The following is a 20,610-nucleotide window of genomic DNA, read 5'->3' as shown; positions in this document are numbered from 1 at the left end:
GGCAAGCTGCACCCCCAAATTCAGCTAGGGGAATGGATGGGAGAGGAGCTCAGGAAGAAGGAGGAGTTTCTGGAAGCGGGGGGGGGGGGGGGGGGGGCTGCAGGTGCTGCAGGAGGGAAAGGGCTCTGTGTGGGGGGAATTTCCCACAATGCTGAGTTCCAAAGTCCCTGCATCAATCACCTTAGTGCTAAAGGTTTTTTCTGGGCAGGGAAGGAAAAATAATTCAGGTGGAGAGTGCCTGATGGGCATTCTGGCTCTCTGCTGCAGGACAGGCTGTGTAAAACACCTACAATGCAGCTTTCCTTGGCTGGCAGTGGAGACAAGTGCAGCCAGACCGGGAAGCTCGGGACCTGGGCAGATCTTTGTGTTGATCTGCAGCTGAGCGAGGAGAGAAGCCTGAACAGCCCCCAGCCAGCTGTTTGTTTTGGTCACTCCCCATCCCACTGACTCCTGCTCAGAGCTATTCCACGGATTGACCTTTGCAGCCCTTTGGTGTTATGAAACACAAAATCCTTTGGCTGCAGTGCCTGCCTGATGTTCCCTCCTGGCTGTGGCTCCCTGGGTCACAGGGATGCCCTGGGAGCAGGAGGGAGAGGCTGCCCTGGAAACCACAACATCTTCTTATGCCCCTTCTGAGGTTTCTCTAAGCTGGGACACAGTGGAAAATCATTTAGTGGAGGCCACTCTCAGGCCCCCAAAGGATGGGTACATCAGTGGTTTGGCTTAATAAGTAAGTTTTAAATCAGAATAGGTCACTTAGAGCTATAACACTGTGTGGTTTAGCTGCTTGCTTAGCTTTCCTTTCTTAGTCTGAGTAGCTGGATTTGCAGAAGCCTCAAGACACAAGCTCTGAACTCTCACCCAGATGTGCTTTTGGGTGGAATGGAGTTCATTTTCCCAGCAATTTTCCTTGTAGTTGGTAGAGAGCTGTGTCTTGAATGCATTAGGAGGATAATGCTGATAACACACTGCTGTTTGAGCAGCTGCTGGGCAATGCTTTCCCTAAATCAGGAAGGGTTTGGGCTCCCAAGCTCTGCTGGCGCAGCAAGTGCTCAGGAAGCACAGAGCAGGAGATAAGGAGGCTCCAGCCACCAGTGGAAGCTGCAGCTCCACAAGACAAGAGAAGTCAATAGCCTGTGTGTGTGGAGACAGAAAGAGTCCAGTAAGGTGTTAGGAGACCCCAGACCAAAAATCAGCACTGGAGGCATGAAGAGCATGTGCACAAACTGCGAGGGTATCTCGCAGATCTCTTTTTTCAGGGTCCCTCTGCAGAGACACCCAGCTCAAGCTGCTCCCATTGCTGTAGCACTCAAATGTTCCTCTTTTTTTTTTTTTTTTTTTTTTTTTTTTCCTGGAATAATCTGAGACTGTGCTGCTGGGAGCCAAGGGTGAAGAAACTTTTTTAACAGTTTGACATCTCAGGTGGGACCCAAGCCCACAGTTTTGGATCCTTTCATCTCCAAAGATCCATTACCAGCAATGTGTGAGCTCCCCTGGGACCTTTGGCATGGGCGGCTGTGGTCGTTTAGGAATGGAATTCTCCAATTTAGTGCTTCCATGCTGCCCCTTGCTTCCCGCTCACCCTCCACATGTGGGTGGCTGAAGAGGATAATTGGAGGCATGAAAGATAAAGATGGTGGGTTGAGATAAGAACAATTTACTGGAAACAGCCATGAGATAAGAAAATGAACAGTAACAGCAACAATACTAAAGACAAAGGGTATAAGAAACTATTCACCTGGAGAAAAATCACCCAATAATAGAAAATACCCAACCACTTCCTCAACTGAAAGGGACCCCTTTCCCCCTTCTGCCAGAAGAGTCCCTTTCCCTGCTCCCAGCACGAGGTGGTGCAGAACAACCTCCAGGTCCTGGTCATGCTCCTTCCAAGCTACTTCAAAAATTAACACTGTCCTGGTCAGAAACAGGACCCAGGCACCGAAGGGTGAGTGTTAAAATTCCATCAGTAGATTTGGTGAAAATACTGGAATGAGTTTCTCTGTACTGGGAGCTGGGGGAGTTGAACCCCTCTCCTGCTGCTTCCCCAGGAACAGCCTGGTCATCACAAGGTACACACAGAATAGGATTTAAATCCCTAAAATCCCTCTTAGCTCATAAAAATGATAGGAAAATAGACCCAGCACTGAGAAAGGAATGCCTTTAATGGAGGGAGGTACTACAAAACTGGGAAGAGAACCTTTGGCACAGCAGGTCTATCAAAAAAGCACACAGATGTTTCATGTGGAGGAGACTGGCCACTTATAACCAGAGATGGAGCCCCAGCAGAGCAGTGGCCAACACAAGGGACCTTTGACAGCACAGACTCACATTTCTGAGGCATTGGCTGGGTTCCCAGGACAAAGGGATTGTTGGTATGTGTGGGATAACTGGCCATGAGGCCACCATGAAAAACGTTGGTAGCAGGGACAGAAGAAATCCAGAGTTCCCAGAAATGGGGAACGACAGAACCATGAGGAGCCTGATCTACTCTAACCAGCAAGGAGGTCGTCAGCAGCCCCATTCACCAAAATCTGGGCACAGCTGGGGCACAGGCATAGGTTCCACTGGATGTTTTGGGCACTGTCAGATTCTGGGCTGCTATTGGAGATACTGGAAGGAAGGGATGGTACGGGGGAGAATGCCCCTACCTATGAAGATCTGAAGAAGGAATAGGACAGCAGGATCTCCTGAGGTGCATTATCCCCTGGGTCTGGAACGTGAGTGGATGCACAACCACACCCTCCACTTTGGAGAGAATTTATTAGGTACTTTATAAATAATATAATATTATATTATATAAATTATGTATGATGTAATATCATATCATACCATACAATACAATATAATTTTTTATATGATATGATATGATATGATATGATATGATATTAATATAATAGCAGTCTATTATCAACATTTCCAGTTCATAGCATGTAATGGATACCCACACCACAGCTCCCCATTTTCCACTCTGCAGTACCACTGGAGCCAGGAAATCACCAGCAATCCTCCCTCTGGCTGCATCGCTGGACAGATGCTGTGCTGCTTGTGGAGGGGTGAGGCCTGGCCCATTAATCTGTACTCAGAGAGGCTGGCAGCTGGATTAGTGCTTCAGATGCTCTTAACATCTGCAGCTGCAGGACAGCCCCAAATTCCTCAGCTGGAAGCCGGAGGTAGCAGCAAGGCTGGTAAGAGCTCTTTTCTGGGGGGTTGGAGATTAAATTGCTGCTGCCAGGTAGATGGATGAGGGAGATTTTATGGCAGATTTTGTGGGAAAGATGGTGGTGATGCTATTATCGTGGCACTTCCAATCCTGTCATGCAGTGCCTTGGCTGTGGGTGTGTTTCCCAGGGGTAAGGGGGTGTTGTTGGCTGTGTAGAGAGAACAAGACAAAGGAGCCTTGCAGGGGGGCTGGAAGGACCCTATGTAGGAGCCACAGTGAAAATATGTCAGCCCTGAAGGCCTCAAATCTCCAGTTTCTTGTGTTTGGAGGTGAGGTGAGGATGGCCAAGGGAAATGGGAGGTCCCAGAACTTGGGGGTAAACACAAGATGCTGCCAGACCAGAGGCAGGGAGAGGGAAGGGGCTGCTGAGGACTTTTGTGGTTACTGTGATTTATCTCATAGAATGGTTTGGGTTGGAAGGGACCTTTAGGATCCCCCATGACCCCCATGTCCCTCGTGACCCCAAAGCCAGTCTTGTCCCTGCATCTCTTCTTACCTGAGCTGGGCTTTGTTACCTCTTTGCTCTGACTGCTTTTTTCCTGCACCAACTCTGTTTTCTTCATCACAGGGGTTTATAAGCCCTTTATTTGTGGGGACCAGCAGCGCAGGGGATGAGAAGAGCCTCCTGAGCAGCCATGGAGGGGTTACAGCTGCGGGTAAGGATGCCCTCGTGCACCTCCCCACTATCCTCCAGAGTGCCTGGCAGAGAAGGTGGAAGAAATCCCAGCTCCATCTCTGTCCTGTGAGCCTGGAGCTGGGAATGACTCCCTTGTATGTCACTGTGGGAGAACTCCAGGAGGCTGTTCAGGATTAAGCCCAGAGAGTGCCTGAGCTCCCGGCTTAGCTCTCCATGTGCCCTCCCCTTGAGCTGCTCCCAGGCTGGCTGGAAGCACTCAGGGACCGGCCCTCTCCTGCTTAATCGCCTCCTGTTCAGATGTCAGGAGGAGATGAAGCTGCTATAAATAGATGGTGAAGCCCTCCTGGTTTCAGCTGTGATTCACACACATGGCACAGAAGCATTAGGAAGAATTAACATCCAATCTCTCAGGCACTTTCCTGTGCAAATGCCATGCTGCCCCTGTCACTTAAGCTCCTTTCCCAGGGGAGATCAGCAGCACTCTCTGGAGGGCCTGCATGGGCCAAATGGATGGGGAAACCCAGAGCAGGAGTCCTGGGAAGATAAACCTGGAGCAGGACCCGTGGGGAGAGAAAGGCGGCTGCTCCAGCCGGTGCCAGAGCAGCAGCTGCCCGTGACACAGAGCTGCCTTTGGGAGATGCCCAGGGCTCCTGCTCCCCCCTGCCCGGGGCTGAGGCTGGCCAGGATGGGGCTGTTGAAGTGCCCACACGCCTGGACGAAGGACAACAGCCTTTGGGACTGAGGCAGCTCCTGGAGGTGGTACGTGAGGGGCTGGGGGGTCTTTCTGGCTCTCCCTAATCCCTGCTGAGCTGTGCCTTGACTGAGCAACCCTGGTGGGGCAGGACAGTGACCTGGGTGGTCCATTGGGAATCCCCAGTTTTTCTCCCTATCCTAATTTTTCAAAGCTCAGGGGGGAAAAAATGTATGCTACTGCTAGGCTGTCCCCTTGGGAAGCCGTGTGCGCTCATTCCTGCAAGTGTTTGCATTCATTTGCATGTGTTTAAGTGCTCAGTGTCCCCCTCCCCCTGCCTTGCTGTGTCTGTGCTGTGAGCAGTGACAGTCACAGAGACACGTAGTCAGAGGGAAACCAGAGGAAGGTGAGACCAGACAGGTCCTGGAGTGGGAATTGTGATGAAGGTTTGTAGGGGTCTATCCATCTGCTTGCCTGACAGCCTCCCAGGTGCAGGGAAAAAGTGGTATTTTCACTGAAAAGTAGTTTGGAGGGTAGAGCATCTCCTTGGGTGGAGGAGTATTTCTCACACGTATCTGGTGTCCCATCAATAAGGGAGAGATCCATATCTCTGGTCCATGCTATTGCCAGGATTTCTTTGCATTCCCACCCAATCACAGAGCAGAGAAGGAAAAAAAGCCTTTCAGAGCACTCATGATCCACATGAAGTAAAGGGGAGTTTGGACAGAAGGATGAGTTTGGACTAAAAAGATGAGCTCAAAATTGGTATCTTTGTGCCCTTAGTTAGTGGCCCAGGGAGTCTGGAGTCCATGAGATGAGGGATATACCACAAAATAGTCTTCTCACCTTGTTCTCTGGCACTCAGGAAGCAGGGCTTCTCAGTGAAGCAAGGAAAGACGCAGAAGAATGGTCAGAGGAACTGAAAACTGGTGGAGGAGTCAATGTTATTAAGATGGGACTAAATGCAAGAAAGTCACCCATGAGCACCCCAGGGCAGAGGGCCCTGTCCCACTCCTTGCTGCAGGAAAACATCCTTGAACACACACACTGAGCCACAGTGTGAGGGGATTAAAGAGATCTCAGTACAGGCTTTTCCTTGGTGATGGAATCTCCTGCCTGCTAAGGCCCTGAAGGAGGTTGGTATATCCAAACAAGAATGGGATTTGTGTGAGTATGGAATTCCCCTATTTAGAAACAAGTCACAGGCTGGAATAGGGACCTGGAGTGCTCAGGCAGCCTCAGGGGTGAGTGGGTCTGCAGGCATCTGCACAGTCTTAAGCCATCCTTGAATTTTAATTATGTTATAGAAGAACCTGACATAAGCTGCTTTCAGAAATTCCTATAGGAATGTCTGACCAGGCTGAAGGTTTTCAGGAAGAATTATTATATATTTCTGTTATTATGCAGAAATTGGAACTGCATCTCAGAGTTGCAGTGAAGGCTGGAAAACCCAGCTGGATCCACAGAGTCATGTGCGAGTCTGGGAGAGGCTCTGCAGATTCCCTGGCTGTGAGTGACAAGGCTCAGTTGGTTTGCAGAAGCTTTTGCATGAGCTACCCTGTATCTCAGAAACAGGGGGGGGAAAAGGCTGTGTGGAAATCTAAAGGGAATATTTCAATCTGTCTATCCTACAAGTGAGTCCAGACAACCTGAAACAGCATAGGAATGTGGAGCATATTGGATGCAAATGGCAGGCCATATGTTTTGTAACATTAATTGCCAAACTTTCAAAAGCACCCTCCTGACCTCCTGCAGGCAGTGAAGGAGCACAGCTCAGGCTCAGGCACCTCCTCATTTGTCATCTGTTCCTTGTTTTTCTTCAACATTGATCTGGTTCTCTCACCAACCTGGATGGTCTCCAGTGTTGTGAGAGCTGCACACACTCAAATATCAGGCAGTTTTCCAAAACATGGCATCTGTAAATGCCAAGCTTGCAGATGGTACGTGATAGAATGGGATTTACAGGCACAACAGAGAAGGGTAAGGGCAGCACGGAGTGAAAAATTCCATCATTCATCTAGAAAAGCTGGATCTGCTCAGATGGTCTGGCTGGTGGCTGCCATGAACAGATGCTGGACTCTGGAAAAAGGGGCTGGAAAGATATCCAGGAATAAGTCATGGTGATTGAGAAGGGAGGAAGTGAGAGCTGCAACTGAGACTCCTGCCAGGCTGGGATGATGAGCTTCACCTGCAGGGAGGGGAGAAGGCAAAAGGAGTGGTTGATGTTCCACAAGAACCAGCAAGGGGAAGAGAGTTAATGGCTCACAGAGCTCACTGAAAGCCAGGAAGTAATTTCTGGTTCCAGTTACCCCAACCTGGGCTGGTCTGCCCTGCCCTGATGCAGCAATGGTACTGAAATGATCCCAGAATAGTTTGGGTTGAAGAGACCTTAAAGCTCATCCCATTCCATGCCCTGCCATGGGCAGGGACACTTCCACCAGACCAGGTGAGTCCCATCCCTGCAGCAGCTTTGTTCTCCAGCACAGGGGCCTCTCTCCCAGCTGGCACACCAGGCGTTTTCTCTCTCTCCTAGCCCATTCCTTTTCCATTCCCAGCAGGCACCCTGCAGCCGGAGCTTCCTCAAGCTCACTGCCATGGAGGTGAAGTGGATCCACGTCTTGGTTGTCTTCCTCCTCCTGCTGTCCGTGGCCATGACTGGCTGCTTCCTGTGGCAGTACAGCCTCCCCAAGGTGGAGCCCAGTGAGTAGGGGGTTTAACCTTGGTCACGGTGTGGCACAGAGATTCGGAGACTAATAAAAGCTTCCTTCCTAAAGAGCACTTCCCAAACACAGATTTCCCCAGAGTGCAATAAAGAAAGGCCACAGAGGAGGTGAAGGCTGGGTTGATGGAGGTACCATGCCACTCTGCTGGTGTCCAAAGAAGCTCCATGACTCCTGGCCTAGATTTGGATAACTGCTAAGGAGGCATTTTATTTTACATTCTTTATCCTTTATTTTTTCCTGTTGTTACTACAGTTAGTTACTCCAGTTTAGAAACAGGTTTTTTTATACCTTACCATCTGCTTCAGGGTTTGCTCTCTTTCCTCTTCCCCAGATCTTTGTTCTGGCTTAAACCCTCTGATTCATGCTAGAATTCATGGAATCAAACAATCATAGAATGGTTTGTGCTGGATGGGCCTTAAAGTCCATTCTGTTCCACCCCTGCCATGGGCAGGGACGCCTTCCACTATCCCAGGTTGCTCCAAGCCCTGTCCAGCCTGGCCTTGGACACATCCAGGGATGGGGCAGCCACAGGTCCTCTGGGTACCCCATGCCAGGGCCTCAGCATCCCCCCTCACAGCCAGGAATTTCTTCCCAATATCCCATCCATCCCTGCCCTCTGGCAGTGGGAAGCCATTCCCCCTTGTACTGCCACTCCATCCCTTGTCCCAGGTCCCTCTCCTGCTCTCCTTGAGCCTCTTTAGGGCCTGGGATGGAGTCTAAAGTCTCCCTGGAGCCTTCTCTCTCCAGGAGAACTCTCCCAGCCTGGCTCCAGTGGGGCTCCATCCCGTGGAACATCTCCCTGACCTCCTCTGTTGATTATAGGAAACTCAAACGATCCACTCAAGGCACCGCGTGCACAAGGATTAAATATATACAGTGTCAATGGATCAGAGTTTTAAGTAGCTGAAAGGTGGCATAAAATCCATTATGAAGGTGCTAGAAGTATTTCAGAGACCAAGGGGTGAAAAAGTTTCAAACTGCACATTTTTATCTCAGAGTACCAGACTGCCTGTAAGCTGTGTGTATCCATCCCTGTCCATATCCAAGATTTCCTAGTGCCATTTCTCTCCTCATCCCTATTTCTGATGCTTCATGTTCACCTGGTAAGCAAGAAGATGGCATTTTGTCCCCAGCTGACAGAGCAGGGTAGCTGTATTTATGAACACCTTGGGATCAGCTAGGAAAATAGTGCCTCCAAGTAAGGGAGTTCCCATCTCTCTCAAAGTTTAAAGATCTTTGCTGGCCACAAAAATGTAAGCTGTCTGTGGGATATGGAGGATGCAACTGATTCAGGAGACAACTAACGGAGTGGGTATGGGGCCTTCCCAGTGTTGTGACCCCTCACAGGTCACTCCTGGCCCCATTTCTGAGGTTATAATACAGGGATGACTCTTTGCCACTGCTGTCCTGAACCCCAGCTCAGACTTTCCTTTAGACATGGGCAGGCCCTTCCAGGGGGCTAAACCCACTGCCAGGCACCCCAGAGTCTTCTGCAGCCCCAGTTCTTTACTCTTCCAGGTTGCAGAGTTTGTTGAAGTGCATCCTGTGTCCATCCCATGTTGGAATAAGCCATAACAGGGCACAGTGCCCCTGCCAGCCCTGTTGTACATCAGACAGAAATAATTCACCATTGTCCCTTGCCCATGCAGAAGTATCCCTTAGGCCAACACAAGCAAGAAAGCTCATGGTGGCTGCTGGGTGAGGTTCAAGCTTGCCCATGTGTCTATTGAGGTCACCTGTGTCACCCTAAACTGTTTTCCAGATCCATCTGTGATGGAGGTGAGGTCAGAAGCTGTGCAGATGTGTCCCCGCTATCCTGAGCCAGTCCCACTGGACCACCCCCTCCCCATCCTGAAGGAAGCACTGGAGAAGGTCTGTGGGGAGGAGGGAGCAGAGGGACACACCAGTCCTGCTGCTCTTCTCCAGGGGTACAGGGGAGATGGTGGATTTTGCCACTGAACATCCTGGGGAAGGAGGTGGGGAATTGAGGAGTGGAGAACACGCAAACCTAGAAATGGATGTGTGAACTCCTTCAGTGAGCAGTTCTCATGCCCAGAGGGTGAGCTGGGATGGTCAAATATCATCACTTGTCCATCAGAAGGTATGGTGAGCTTCCACCAGGAAAAAATAATGGCTCTTTACATCTGGTGCACTGTTAGGCAGCCCTCATGTCCTGGAGAGTACCTGGCTCAGGTGCTCTCTGGTTCTTTCTTTCTTTGCTGGCTTTCCCCACACCCCTGCTTAAAAATTAAAAAGATGCTTGTACTCCAGGGAACGGAGTGGAGAGGAAAGGAAGGGGGAAGGAGGAAGGGAGAAGGGAAGGGGAAGGGGAAGGGGAAGGGGAAGGGGAAGGGGAAGAAAGTCTGCTTCTTTCTGGAAGAAGGTGTGATACACTGTCATGATGTTCTCAATATGAGATGGATCTGACATTTTAGCACTGCCTGAACTTCAGGCAGGCTCCATGAGCTCTGAGGAAATACTGCAGCATTGCTCTGACTGTCTGGACCATAAGAATAATCATGCTCTGACGGGACATTCCCTATTTTTAGCCCCTATCACATGCTCTCTCATTTGTCTCCTTCTCACAAGTAGAGGGCAATCAGCACTGTAAACAAACTGTATTCAATGTGCAAGTGAATCAGGGGTTTATACAGTGAACAAAATTATGTTTTCTGTTGTATTTTATGTTATTTCTCTAATAATCCCTCCTATTTTATTTGACTTTTTGTCTGCCTTAAGGCACTGAGCAAATGTTTCCATAGGAACATCCACCACAGCCCTGAGGTCCTGCTGCTGAGAGTTCAGGACCAGGTTTGGGCAGTTTCCCTGCACACACATGGCTTTATCCACACTGAATTTCAATTCCCATCACTTCACATCCACTTTTATGAAGTCTCTGCCTGTCTGCAGGTCTAGGCAGGTCTAAAGGTCAGACTCTGAGAAAAGGAGGACCATGATTGCTGACATGAATCTTAGACTGACATGGGTTGGAAGAGACCTCAAAGCTCACCCAGTGCCACCCCTGCCATAGGCAGGGACAGCTCCCACTGTCCCAGGCTGCTCCAAGCCCCATCCAGCCTGGCCTTGGACACTGACAGAGATCCAGGGGCAGCCACAGCTTCTCTGGGAACCCTGTGCCAGGGCCTGCCCACCTTCATGGGGAAGGATTCCTTCCCATCTAACCCTGCCCTCTGGCCGTGGGAAGCCATTCCCCCTCGTCCTGGCACTCCATCCCTTGTCTAAAGTCCCTTTTCATGGTCTCCATGAGACCAGCCCCTTCTCAGGATGTGTAGATGTACACATCTACAGATGTACCAGACAGGCCACTGGTCCATGGGGAGGGAGGGCAAAGGGCCCTGACAGAAGGGCTGGACACAAGCTGGATGTTTCCACTTGTTGCTCTCAGTGCACTTCCCCTGGCCATTCAGTGAAAAGATCCCAAGGACATGACTCAGTTTGGTTTTCCTTGCCTCAAATGCTGGGTCTGGAAGTGCATTTCTTGTGTCTTAACCATGGTGTGCAAAACAAAGCCTGTGCCTGAAAATGCAAATGATATGTGCAAGATGATGACATAGCTTTGAGAAAGTTCCAAAAGGGCAAGATTGATGCATTCTGCTTGCAGGAGGTGGGTGTAGAGCTGATGAGGAGTTCTGTACAGCTCAGTGAAGAGCTTTGCACGGCCCTGGCACAACAGGGAGCCAGGAGCAATCACAGCCCTTCAGCTGCTCAGAGCTGTTTCTCAGGTTGTGGTTTAAAGAGAAGCCTGTGGAAAATAGTAAAGGAAAAAAATATTTCTAGAAGACTGGGAAAAGTAGGATTTAGAAATAGAAAGAACAGAAAAGTTAGAGTTAAGTTGTAGCTGTAAAGTCTGAAAGTAGAAAAAGTTAAAATTGTATAGCAAGCAAGGACATTAAATAATAGCTTGAATCTTAGGTTTGGTTAAGATAGACCTTAAGACTGTTTAGCAAGACAGTAGAAGGTTTTAAGCTTAGTAATGGAGTATTGTGTATTGTTAATAGAAAGGAGGCAAGCAAACATTGTGTGAAGTAGGTGTATGTGTACTTTTAGTAACTGGCTAAAACAATTGTCTGTAAGATTTAGCCATATGCTATTGGCTAGAAAGTTTTTTAAATGTTCTATAACAAAGAAATCTTTGGTTGTTGCTGGCTGTATGTGAGCTTTGCCATCTTCCTATTGTCTCAACCATGTAATGAGGCTGATGCTGCAAATAAAGCTCAAGGAATGTATCCCAGCAGTCCCATCCCATTCATGAATGAAAGAGAAAAAATAATCACACCAACACAGAGCCCAAGCTCCAGAGTTTTTCATGGCACAGGAAGTGTCATGGGACATTTGAAAAGTCTTTTTCTCGTGTGTCTTTGACCCTAAAATACCAGTGCAAAGAACAGATGCACAGAATACAAATTAAAAAAGAATAAATTGCAATTATTGCATGTTGATATTTGGTTTTAATCATAAATATTACAAGCATAAGCACCACATTCATCTACACAGTGGATATGTAGACTGAAAAAGGACACAGGATAATTCAACAGAAGCAATTTTAGAAGAAACAGATAAACAGGTAAAATACTTTTTTCCCAAAACACCGTTCATAGGATCACTCTTGACTGCTTGGGAGTAATGAGGGTGGATGACCTGAGCCTTCCATTGCTTGGTACAGACTGGATGCATTGTAAGACCCTTCTTTTGGGAGTTCATGGTTTCCCTTTCTCCCCAGGTGGATCAGATGCTGCGGCAGAAGATGCACAGCTCCGGCCTCCCGGCCATGTCGGCCATCGCCATCTACAACGACACCGTGCTCTGGACGGGCAACTTCGGGAAGAAGAACGCCTCTGACCCTGCCTCAGGGGTGCCCAACGAGTACACCATCTACAGGTGAGACACCTGGCACAGCTGGGAGAGCCAGGAAAGGGCAACACACCTGTGGGGACCTGGTACCTGCAATAGGGACGCCATCACAAACTGCAGGTCCATGCAGGAAACTCTGCTGGCTTATGCTGGAACTTTGTGAGACAAAGTGAATTCCCAGATTGTTACATGCTGGTGGCTTGCTGAATTACTTTGGATTTACTTATGTATTTTTTCATTTAATTCTGACAACATTTTAAATTGGAATAGCAATGACCCTAAAGAACCTGAAATCATACTGTTCCTTACATGGGACTGGTTTCATGTCGAGGGCACAAACCTGAAGTCCAAGAGCTGGCACAGATTTGGAGAGCAGAGAGGAGACAGTGCCACAGGATTAAAAAAAAAAATAATAAGTGTCAGTTAAGGAAAAACTGATGTTTGGGATTAATATCTGCAGAACACATAAAGCAGACCCATACATTTATTTATTGTTCCAGTGAAGTCAAATTCATATTGGCTGGGTTTTTTTAGGTTAAGACAGAATAAAGCTCTTAATGTGTGCTAAAAACCAAAAACCAAGACAAAGGAAATGCTTCCTTCCTCTAAAGATTAATTTTCAGTGAATTGTAACTGTGTTATCTAAGAAACATGGGCTGCACTCTGACTATAAAATCTTGTCCTCAGAATGAACAATTTTGGACAGTTTCAGCAGCTGTGATTATCTGCTTCTTCCCCATCTGTATAATGGTAAAATGACCTTGTGCTATTTTTCTTCCAGAACCATTGAATATTTTGGGTTGGAAGGGACATTCAAGGTCTGGTTCCAACCCCCTGCCACAGGGCAGGAGTCAGGGCCACGTCCCTGGGTGGGCTTGAACCACCAACCTTTCGGTTAACAGCCGAACGCGCTGGCCAATTGCGCCACAGGGACGGCCTGGATAGGCACAAAAACTGTGGGAATCTGGCATTCAGGGACAGTTTGGTAGTGCTGGGTAAATGGTCCAACTCAATGATCTGAAAGATCTTTTCCCACTTAAACGATTCTGTGATTTTAACCTTAAAATTCCAATAAACTATGTGAGAGTGTTTATGGTATTTACTAACCAGCAATTTACAATTTATGTAATTTTATGAATGCCAAGTGAATAGAAAGAGACCAGCAGCCCACTGCACTGCTAGAGACATTCAGAAGTTGTGTTGCAGTCTATGAAGATTCAGATTTAAGGATATTAATTCAAGCTTCCTACCTGTGTTTTAGCCATTCCCTCTGGAATGAGCCAAGATGTCACATGCAAAATCACGGTGATCTCTTCTTTCCTCTTGATTCATGGGCTTCTTAATGCTAAATTTGTCCAATTGTTTCTTACCTAACAGAATTGCCAGTGTCTCCAAGATCTTCCCCACCATTATGTTGTACAAGATGTGGGAGGAAGGAAAAGTCACATCCCTTGATGACCCACTGGAGCGTTATGCCCAGAACTTTGTTATTAAGAACCCTCTGGGCAGGTTCAAGGACTCAGAGCAGAGATACACAGCGGACGGCCTGGTGTTTCTGGAAAAAGGCTCGATGCCCCTGAAGCCATCCCTGGTCACCCTGCGCAGAATGGCCAGCCAACTCTCAGGTGAGACAGCTCCCTGAGTGTCCCTGGGCCCCTCTGCCCTGGAAAGACACCTCAGAGGGAGCAGACCATATTCCAGGAATAAAAAAAAAAAAAGCTGCTGGGAGGCTGTTTCCCAGTCTGGACCCTGCACTGTGCACTCCCCAGGGATCAGGCAGGGCTGGTGGAAGCAGCAGGGGAAGCAGGGCTCTTGGTCAGCAGCTTTATGGAGTGCTCCAAGGGAACTCTTGTCCAGAATACCTGTCAGGAAAGGGGCTGAGATGAGGGGGTTTCTCCCCTGCAAGGTGAACACAGATTCCTCTCAGGTGAACACAGATTCCTTTCTCCTAACTCACTACCATGACCTGAAATCAGGTTCCAATTGCACAACAGTATTTTGTTCTCCAGCCCCAAGCACTCTCATTTTTCTGAGATGTAGAGTTGAGGGTCAAATCTCTTTGCTTTGAATAGAAAGACCTTGATTGCTGAGCTAAATTTAGCTGTCAGTGTGTGGTTCCTGATCCGGGATTCCTGAGCTATTAATAGCTTGGCATTTGCTGTCAGAGAAGTGTTAATCTGCTGCTACCTTCAGAATTGGGGAACTCATACATCAAGGGAGAAGGAGCTCACAAGACTAAGAACTTTACCCTTTCTCTGAAACATAGCTGCTAATACTTGACTGAGGGATTACAAAATGTAATGGCCAAAGAGACTGTGCTGCTATCACGTGTGGTATTTTGGTCAATCTCTGTAACACTTGCATTTTCCAAGATTGGAATAAATGCCCTAAATTAGCACCTAAAATCAAAATAGCATGTCTGAACTTGTAGGACCTCAGGATGGGGTACAGCACCATCTGAAGAAAGCCAATATGAAAATGAAGGCTCTCCAAAATGGAACGATACTGAAACCTGGAAAAAAGCAGATAAACAACACAAAGCAGCCATACCCCTGCCCAGCCCCTCTCCCTGCAGACAAGGTGTGGCTCCATCCAGCCTGGTGTTGTCTGCAGGGGCATCTCTGACTCTCATGAGTACCTGAGGATGCTCTGACTGCTCCTGTCACCCAGGGAGGTGTGACGTGCACCCCAGAAATGTTGGATGCACTAATGTAAGGAGCATTAGTCAAAAGAATACCTGGTCATGGCATAATTGCTTGTACTGTGCAGCCCTTCCATTGCTTCCATCACTGTGTTAGATGTGTGCCCCTGCTCAGCTCTTTTTATGCTGCTATGTATTTTTGGATTGTAGAATGTGGCCCAAATTTCCCAGAGCACCCCCAGAGGACACACCAACCCTTGGACCCTGACAATTCAGCAGAAGGAGATGTACAGTTTCAAAATCCCAACTGCAAATCAAAGGAATGTTCCAGTTCCACTTTCCGTTTGCCGTGTGTCAAACCCCAAAAAGGAATAAGTTCTGCTTAGCACGGGGATCAAAGCCACTGCATGACACATTGTAAAGAGGGTTTCATCTAAATTCTTCCAGTGGAAACTGATCTGTAATAGATCCTCATTATCTGCTCTCTCCATTGCATATTACAGAAGTAACTCCAAAGGTTTTTCTCCTCAGCACCCGATGGGCCCATTGCTGGAGGGAAGCTCCAGCTTGTTAAGACTGTGATTTTCCAGTCCACACGAATGACAGGATGGGATGCACTTGTAAATTATTAACAACGTGCTTGTCACTTCAATTAGCAGCCCATGAGGTAGAAACCAATGACTCTGGATTATATTATGCTCTGGTTTATCATTTCCAATGAACCTTAAGGAGACACTGCTCTGCTGTCACAGAGCTGGTGAACTCTCCCACTGCTCCAACATTTTCTTTGCTACCACTGGGGCAGGTACATCATGAAGGAGCCCATTGTCCACTGGAAGATGCCAGTGCATCTCTTATCTGGTCGTGCAGCTGCACACATAACCCCAGAGCAGGGGCAGAACAGTGCTCTCACTCCTTGGCTCAAATGCCAAGTTCAGGCCAGCTGAGGAAAACAAGTATTGCTGCCACAAAAGAATGGGGCCTCATTCAGCCTTGCCAGGATGCAGGACAAGAGGAAAAGGCCTCAAGCTGCACCAAAGGATGCTTAGATCACATATTAGGAACCAAATTTTCAGAGGAAGGGTTGTAAAACATTGGCAAAGATTGCTCAGGGAATTAGTGGAGTTACCATTCCAGGAGGCATTCAAAAAATGAGAGAAGTGGCACTTGGGGACATGGGTTAGTGGTGGACAGGACAATGCTGGGTTAATGGTTGGATTCAATGACCTGGAGGGCTTTTCCAACCTTAGTGAATCCATGGTCACTGAGCACACGATTGTGAGTCATTTTTCTGTCAAAACCATACATTTCCCAATTTCCTCCCAAACATCCACATTGAAGCAAGTTGCAAATGGCAGCAAGGATTCCATTCCAAAAGTGATGCAGGTTCTGGCCTAGGCAAGCCATAGATTCTGTCCAGAGGAGCCGGGATGATTAAAAAAGTACTGACCAAAAAATTTTAGATAATCCATGTACAGTGAGGAACGAAAAGTGAAAAGAACTTGATATTTTCTGCATTTAGAAACCCTGAATAACTAAAAGTGGAAAGAACCTTGGTTTTTTCTATATTCAGAAACCCTGAATAAATGTTGCTAAAGATGAGGGGAAGATAAAAATACTTTAGGCCAAGCCTGGAGTTGTCCAGAGAAGTTTAAGGTGTCTGTGGTGAAGTGTAAATAATGAAATCCTGTTAAAGGGAACTGTTACACACATTTGTAGTCAAGGAAATGCAGTCACGTGGGAATATAGGGATTTCCCCACACCCCATTTGCCCCTCTCTTCCAAACCACACCTGGAGATCCAGGATAATTTCCATCATTCCTTGAGGTGTTTTCACTGAGATGCAGCAGCCCAGAGTTGATGTGGGGGTTGGACCTATGCAAGCCAAGAGTCAGGAGTCCATGACTTGATGCCATGTCCTGCAGCCCAGCAGGAGCAGGCCCTTGCTGTGCTCCCAGAGCTCTCGTGTCCACCACTGGTGCTTCCATTTTGCCATTGAATCTTGCCTTTGTTCTGTCTTCACCAGAGCCATCATTTCCACGATTTCTCTCTTTCCCATGGCACAGGTCTGCCCAGGAGGCTGCGATCCACCAGCCTGCTCTGGAAGGGCAACACACAGGACGCCCTGGCGCTGCTCAAAGACGACGTCCTGGTGGCCGACCCAGGAACCAGGTCAGACACTTTGCTTTAGGAGCTTTTGGTCTGGATGTGTTCTCCACTCTCAGCCCCATCCCCAGCCTCCATGGCTGGTGGATAAAGGCAGCCATTCCCAAAGGGAGGGAATCGGCCATCTCCCCACACACCTGGCAGAGGCTGGGAAAAAGGGACTGTTGGAGGTCTCAGGGTTTGGTTTAGTATTTTAAGCCCAGATGAGCCAAATTAAACTGCTATAGTTCACTTTGTGAGCCTTAAATGATGCAGGTTTTCAAAAATGGAAAGGGACTTTAATTTAAATGGTTTAAATCATCACAGGTTTCAGTTAAAATCATGCCTGTGGTGAGCTGTGTGTCTCTAAATTATCAAAAATGTCTATGAATGCTTGTTTCAATTCCTGTATCCTGTTAAAAGTCTGTTACCTGGGTTGCAAACACACAAAATATATAATGGATTCATAGAATCCCAGACTGATTTGGGTTGGAAGGGACCTTAAAGATAATTTTTTCCCACCTCTCTGCCATGGGCAGGGACATCTTCCACTGTCCCAGGTTGCTCCAAGCCTTGTCCAACCTGGCCTTGGACACTTCCTCACAGGCTTCAACAGGATCCAGTGGACAACAGATGAGGGAAAGGATTAAAACTAACTGGGAAGAAATTTTCTAAGACTGCAAAATTATTTGGTAATTAATTACAGCCTGAAATAATTTATCCAAGATGGCTGAGGATCTACCACTCACTTGTGTTAGTTCTGTCCCATGTCATGTAGGGGGCTACAACAGATATTCCTTAAAGGATTTTAGGATTTAATACCATCATCTTCTTTGGTATTTTTATTGTTATTGTAACTTATCTCCATTGGTATCTTTATTTTATTATTCCCATGAAGATAAATAAGGACATCCCCTCACAGTCACGTAACACCTTATTAATTGATATGTTGATAGTTTTCACTCTCTCTCCTTGTTCCTGGTTATGCTTCCCAGCTAAGAGATCATGCTTCCCAAAGGAAGTTCCCATTCACTGATACAGATGTTTTAATATATTTTTCTATGTTGAAATTCAGCTCCATTTCAGATAAAAGTTTTTACATTCAGAATGTTATTGTTCTTAGGGTAAGAATATATATGCTCACCATGCTTTTATTCAACTAAATGGGCTGGAAAAGGTTGAAGTGGTACCAAATTTATGATCTAAATAGGTCTCAATGAGATGCATGGCTTCACACAATTAAAAAAACCAACAGGCTTGAAAATCTAATGAATTTTGAAAATGTATTTTTAAAAATGCCCCTTCATATTTTCATGCCATTAAACTTCATTCAATTCTGAAGACATAAATCACTTGATGGTTATTAAAGACTGGAGTACTCAAGCTTCTTTAATGATTCCACATTGCTGGATGCTGCTTTGTGGGCTTTTAAGTGCTCTTTAAGTGCTTTTACCATCTTATGGTAGCTTAGGTATCTAAGTGATTATTCCATGGCAAATCCCCAAAGAGGTTTACCCAGGATTTTGAGACCTTTAAGGTGAGCACCTGGAACCCTGCACGCTGCTCTTAAAAAGAAGGGATGGTGAACAATTATAAACAGCAAGTCAGGTTATGCAAATATAGAGAAGTTGTTTCTTTTCCATTTCCAGCTCTCTCTGTACATCAGGGTTGAACAGCTCTGCTGATGTTCCCATAAAACATTTCTGTTTCTTGATTCAACAACAAATCATGGCAGCAACATGCAGCTTTTCTCTGTCTCCCGTTCATCTGCCATTCCATAAAATGTGAATTTTCCCCTAAAGAAGAGAGACCCAGCCACTGATTTTGCATATCACTGATGAACAGCTGATCCCAACATATTCCTCTTCCTTCCAGATGCCACTACAGCAACCTGGCCTTCTCCCTGATGGCCCACGTGCTGGCTGACCACGCAGCTGACGGGCAGTACCAGCGCTGGATCTCGGAGAACATCCTGGACCGCCTGGGCATGGAGGACACGGGCTTCGACATCACGGCGCCCATCCGCTCCCAGATGGCCGTGGGCTTCTATGGCAGCCAGCAGCCAGCCCCGCTCTACGACCTGGGCTGGTACCGGCCCTCTGGCCAGATGTACTCCACGGCTGCCGACCTGGCCAAGCTGGCCATGGTCTTCCTGGGCAGTTACCACCGCCGGCTGCTCGAGCCTGACACGGTGAAGACAATGCTGACACCCCTGTTCAAGTGCTCCGTGGAATACTTTGCTAACAAGACAGGCACACCCTGGGAGATTAACGAGCAGCTGGGATATGATGTCATCAGGAAGGATGGGGACCTTGATGGTTACTCAGCAACCTTCTCTCTCATCCCCAAGCTCCGCCTGAGCTTCATTGTGCTGATGGCAGGGCCCAGACCGCAGGGTGGGGACATTGTGACTCAGACATATGAGTATCTCATCCCTGCCATGGAGACAGCGTTCAGAGAGGCCGACAAAAGCTTGGTTCCTCCTCCAAACCCAATTCCTTATGTTGGCTACTACACCTATTCCAACTTGACTTTCTATGAGATCAAAGTTGGAATTGGTGGGGTGCTGCTCATGCAGCAGTTTGGGCCTCATGTAGAAGAGCTGATCCCTGAAAAGTATCGAACAATCAAGCTCCACCACCTGGAAGACCGCGTTTTCCAAGTCGTTTTTGACAAGGAGTTCCCATGTGTTCTGCACCTGGGCTCTGCCTCCATCTCACTGGAGACACAGAATGGGCAGCTCTTTAATTTCTACCCCTTCGACCGCAAGGGTTTGTCCCCTGGCTTTGACGCCCCTGGGCTGAACACCTACAACGTGGTGCGTGTCCTGCGCAAGCCTGTGTTCTACAGCTAAACATTCCACGCTCTTCCCTCCTCTCCTGGGAGCTGGCTCCAGATCTGTGTCTTACCAGACTCTCCTGCCTGTGTGGCATTGTGGATGCCATTCAAAAGGGAAGGACGGAGGCAAATTACTCTTTTGCCAAACAAATCTTTCCCACTTTTAAGATGACTTTAATGACTTCTCATTGGCGGCCAGCAGTGCACAACAGGCCAGCTGGCACCTGGACACACCTGCAGGAAAAAGAAGTGGGAATGTGCTGGAGGGATGTGTTTGGATGCCATAAAAAAAAGCCAGGCACTAAAGTGTCCACTCTTACATTGTCTATTTGATGACTACTGTGGTGATCAACTGCTATCATCAAAGGGCTGAGAATTCCCTGGGTCTCTCAGAAAATGTCTCTTTGTCAGTCCAAGGATTTCTCCAGGGCTTTTCAAGAGCCTGTCTATCACAAACAAGATCCCTTACCTGGGTTTGCCGAAAGCATTATGTGCTAAACAATGGCACCAGTCTGACACCAGGCCCTGCTTGGGATCCCTGGGAAGTGGGGGTCTGTTTCTTTCCTGAATCATAAACTTTTAAAAGTGCAGAGCAATGCAGTTCAGTCTTGACTACTTGGCTGGTTCTTCAAAGGATGTGGGAGCAGTGTAGAAGCTGAAGCTCACTGCTGGGCGTAGAGGCACAGGAACATAAGGTGGGATATTCCAGCTGGACTCAGCTCTGTGACAGTCTCAGTATCCAGGGAAGTGTGTGAGCATGGTGTGGAAATTCAGGAATCATGGGAACTTTTCTGTATGTTTGGGGCAGGATGTCTGGCTGCAAATGTTACCCACTGGGTTTCT

The 20,610-nt window shown here is 47.7% G+C and overlaps 1 protein-coding gene and 1 non-coding gene across 2 annotated transcripts; one reads left to right on the top strand and one right to left on the bottom strand.

Annotated features, from left to right (window-relative positions):
- The first annotated feature begins 4,506 nt into the window (after window positions 1-4,506).
- Window positions 4,507-19,998, top strand: LACTBL1 (lactamase beta like 1). The gene is made up of 7 exons (XM_041399121.1): window positions 4,507-4,616; window positions 7,104-7,248; window positions 9,034-9,143; window positions 12,013-12,170; window positions 13,521-13,768; window positions 16,851-16,956; window positions 18,805-19,998. The coding sequence occupies exons 2-7, from the start codon at window positions 7,143-7,145 to the stop codon at window positions 19,781-19,783; spliced, it is 1,707 nt and encodes a 568-aa protein (XP_041255055.1). The 5' UTR covers window positions 4,507-4,616; window positions 7,104-7,142; the 3' UTR covers window positions 19,784-19,998.
- On the bottom strand, window positions 13,004-13,077 carry TRNAN-GUU. Its single transcript has one exon. It is a non-coding gene; the product is annotated as a tRNA-Asn (tRNA).
- Window positions 19,999-20,610: the final 612 nt, after the last annotated feature.

This window comes from Onychostruthus taczanowskii, unplaced genomic scaffold, assembly GCF_017590055.1.
Source record: "Onychostruthus taczanowskii isolate IOZ18803 unplaced genomic scaffold, ASM1759005v1 scaffold155, whole genome shotgun sequence".
Taxonomy (NCBI): Eukaryota; Metazoa; Chordata; class Aves; order Passeriformes; family Passeridae; genus Onychostruthus; species Onychostruthus taczanowskii.
This window is presented reverse-complemented; position numbering and strand designations above follow the sequence as displayed.

Excerpts from the sequence above, each read along its gene's own strand:
- LACTBL1 (XM_041399121.1), top strand. The coding sequence starts at position 7,143 with ATGGAGGTGAAGTGGATCCACGTCTTGGTTGTCTTCCTCCTCCTGCTG. Across the intron at positions 7,249-9,033 it reads CCTCCCCAAGGTGGAGCCCA|ATCCATCTGTGATGGAGGTG; the intron begins GTGAGTAGGGGG and ends ACTGTTTTCCAG. Across the intron at positions 16,957-18,804 it reads GTGGCCGACCCAGGAACCAG|ATGCCACTACAGCAACCTGG; the intron begins GTCAGACACTTT and ends TCTTCCTTCCAG.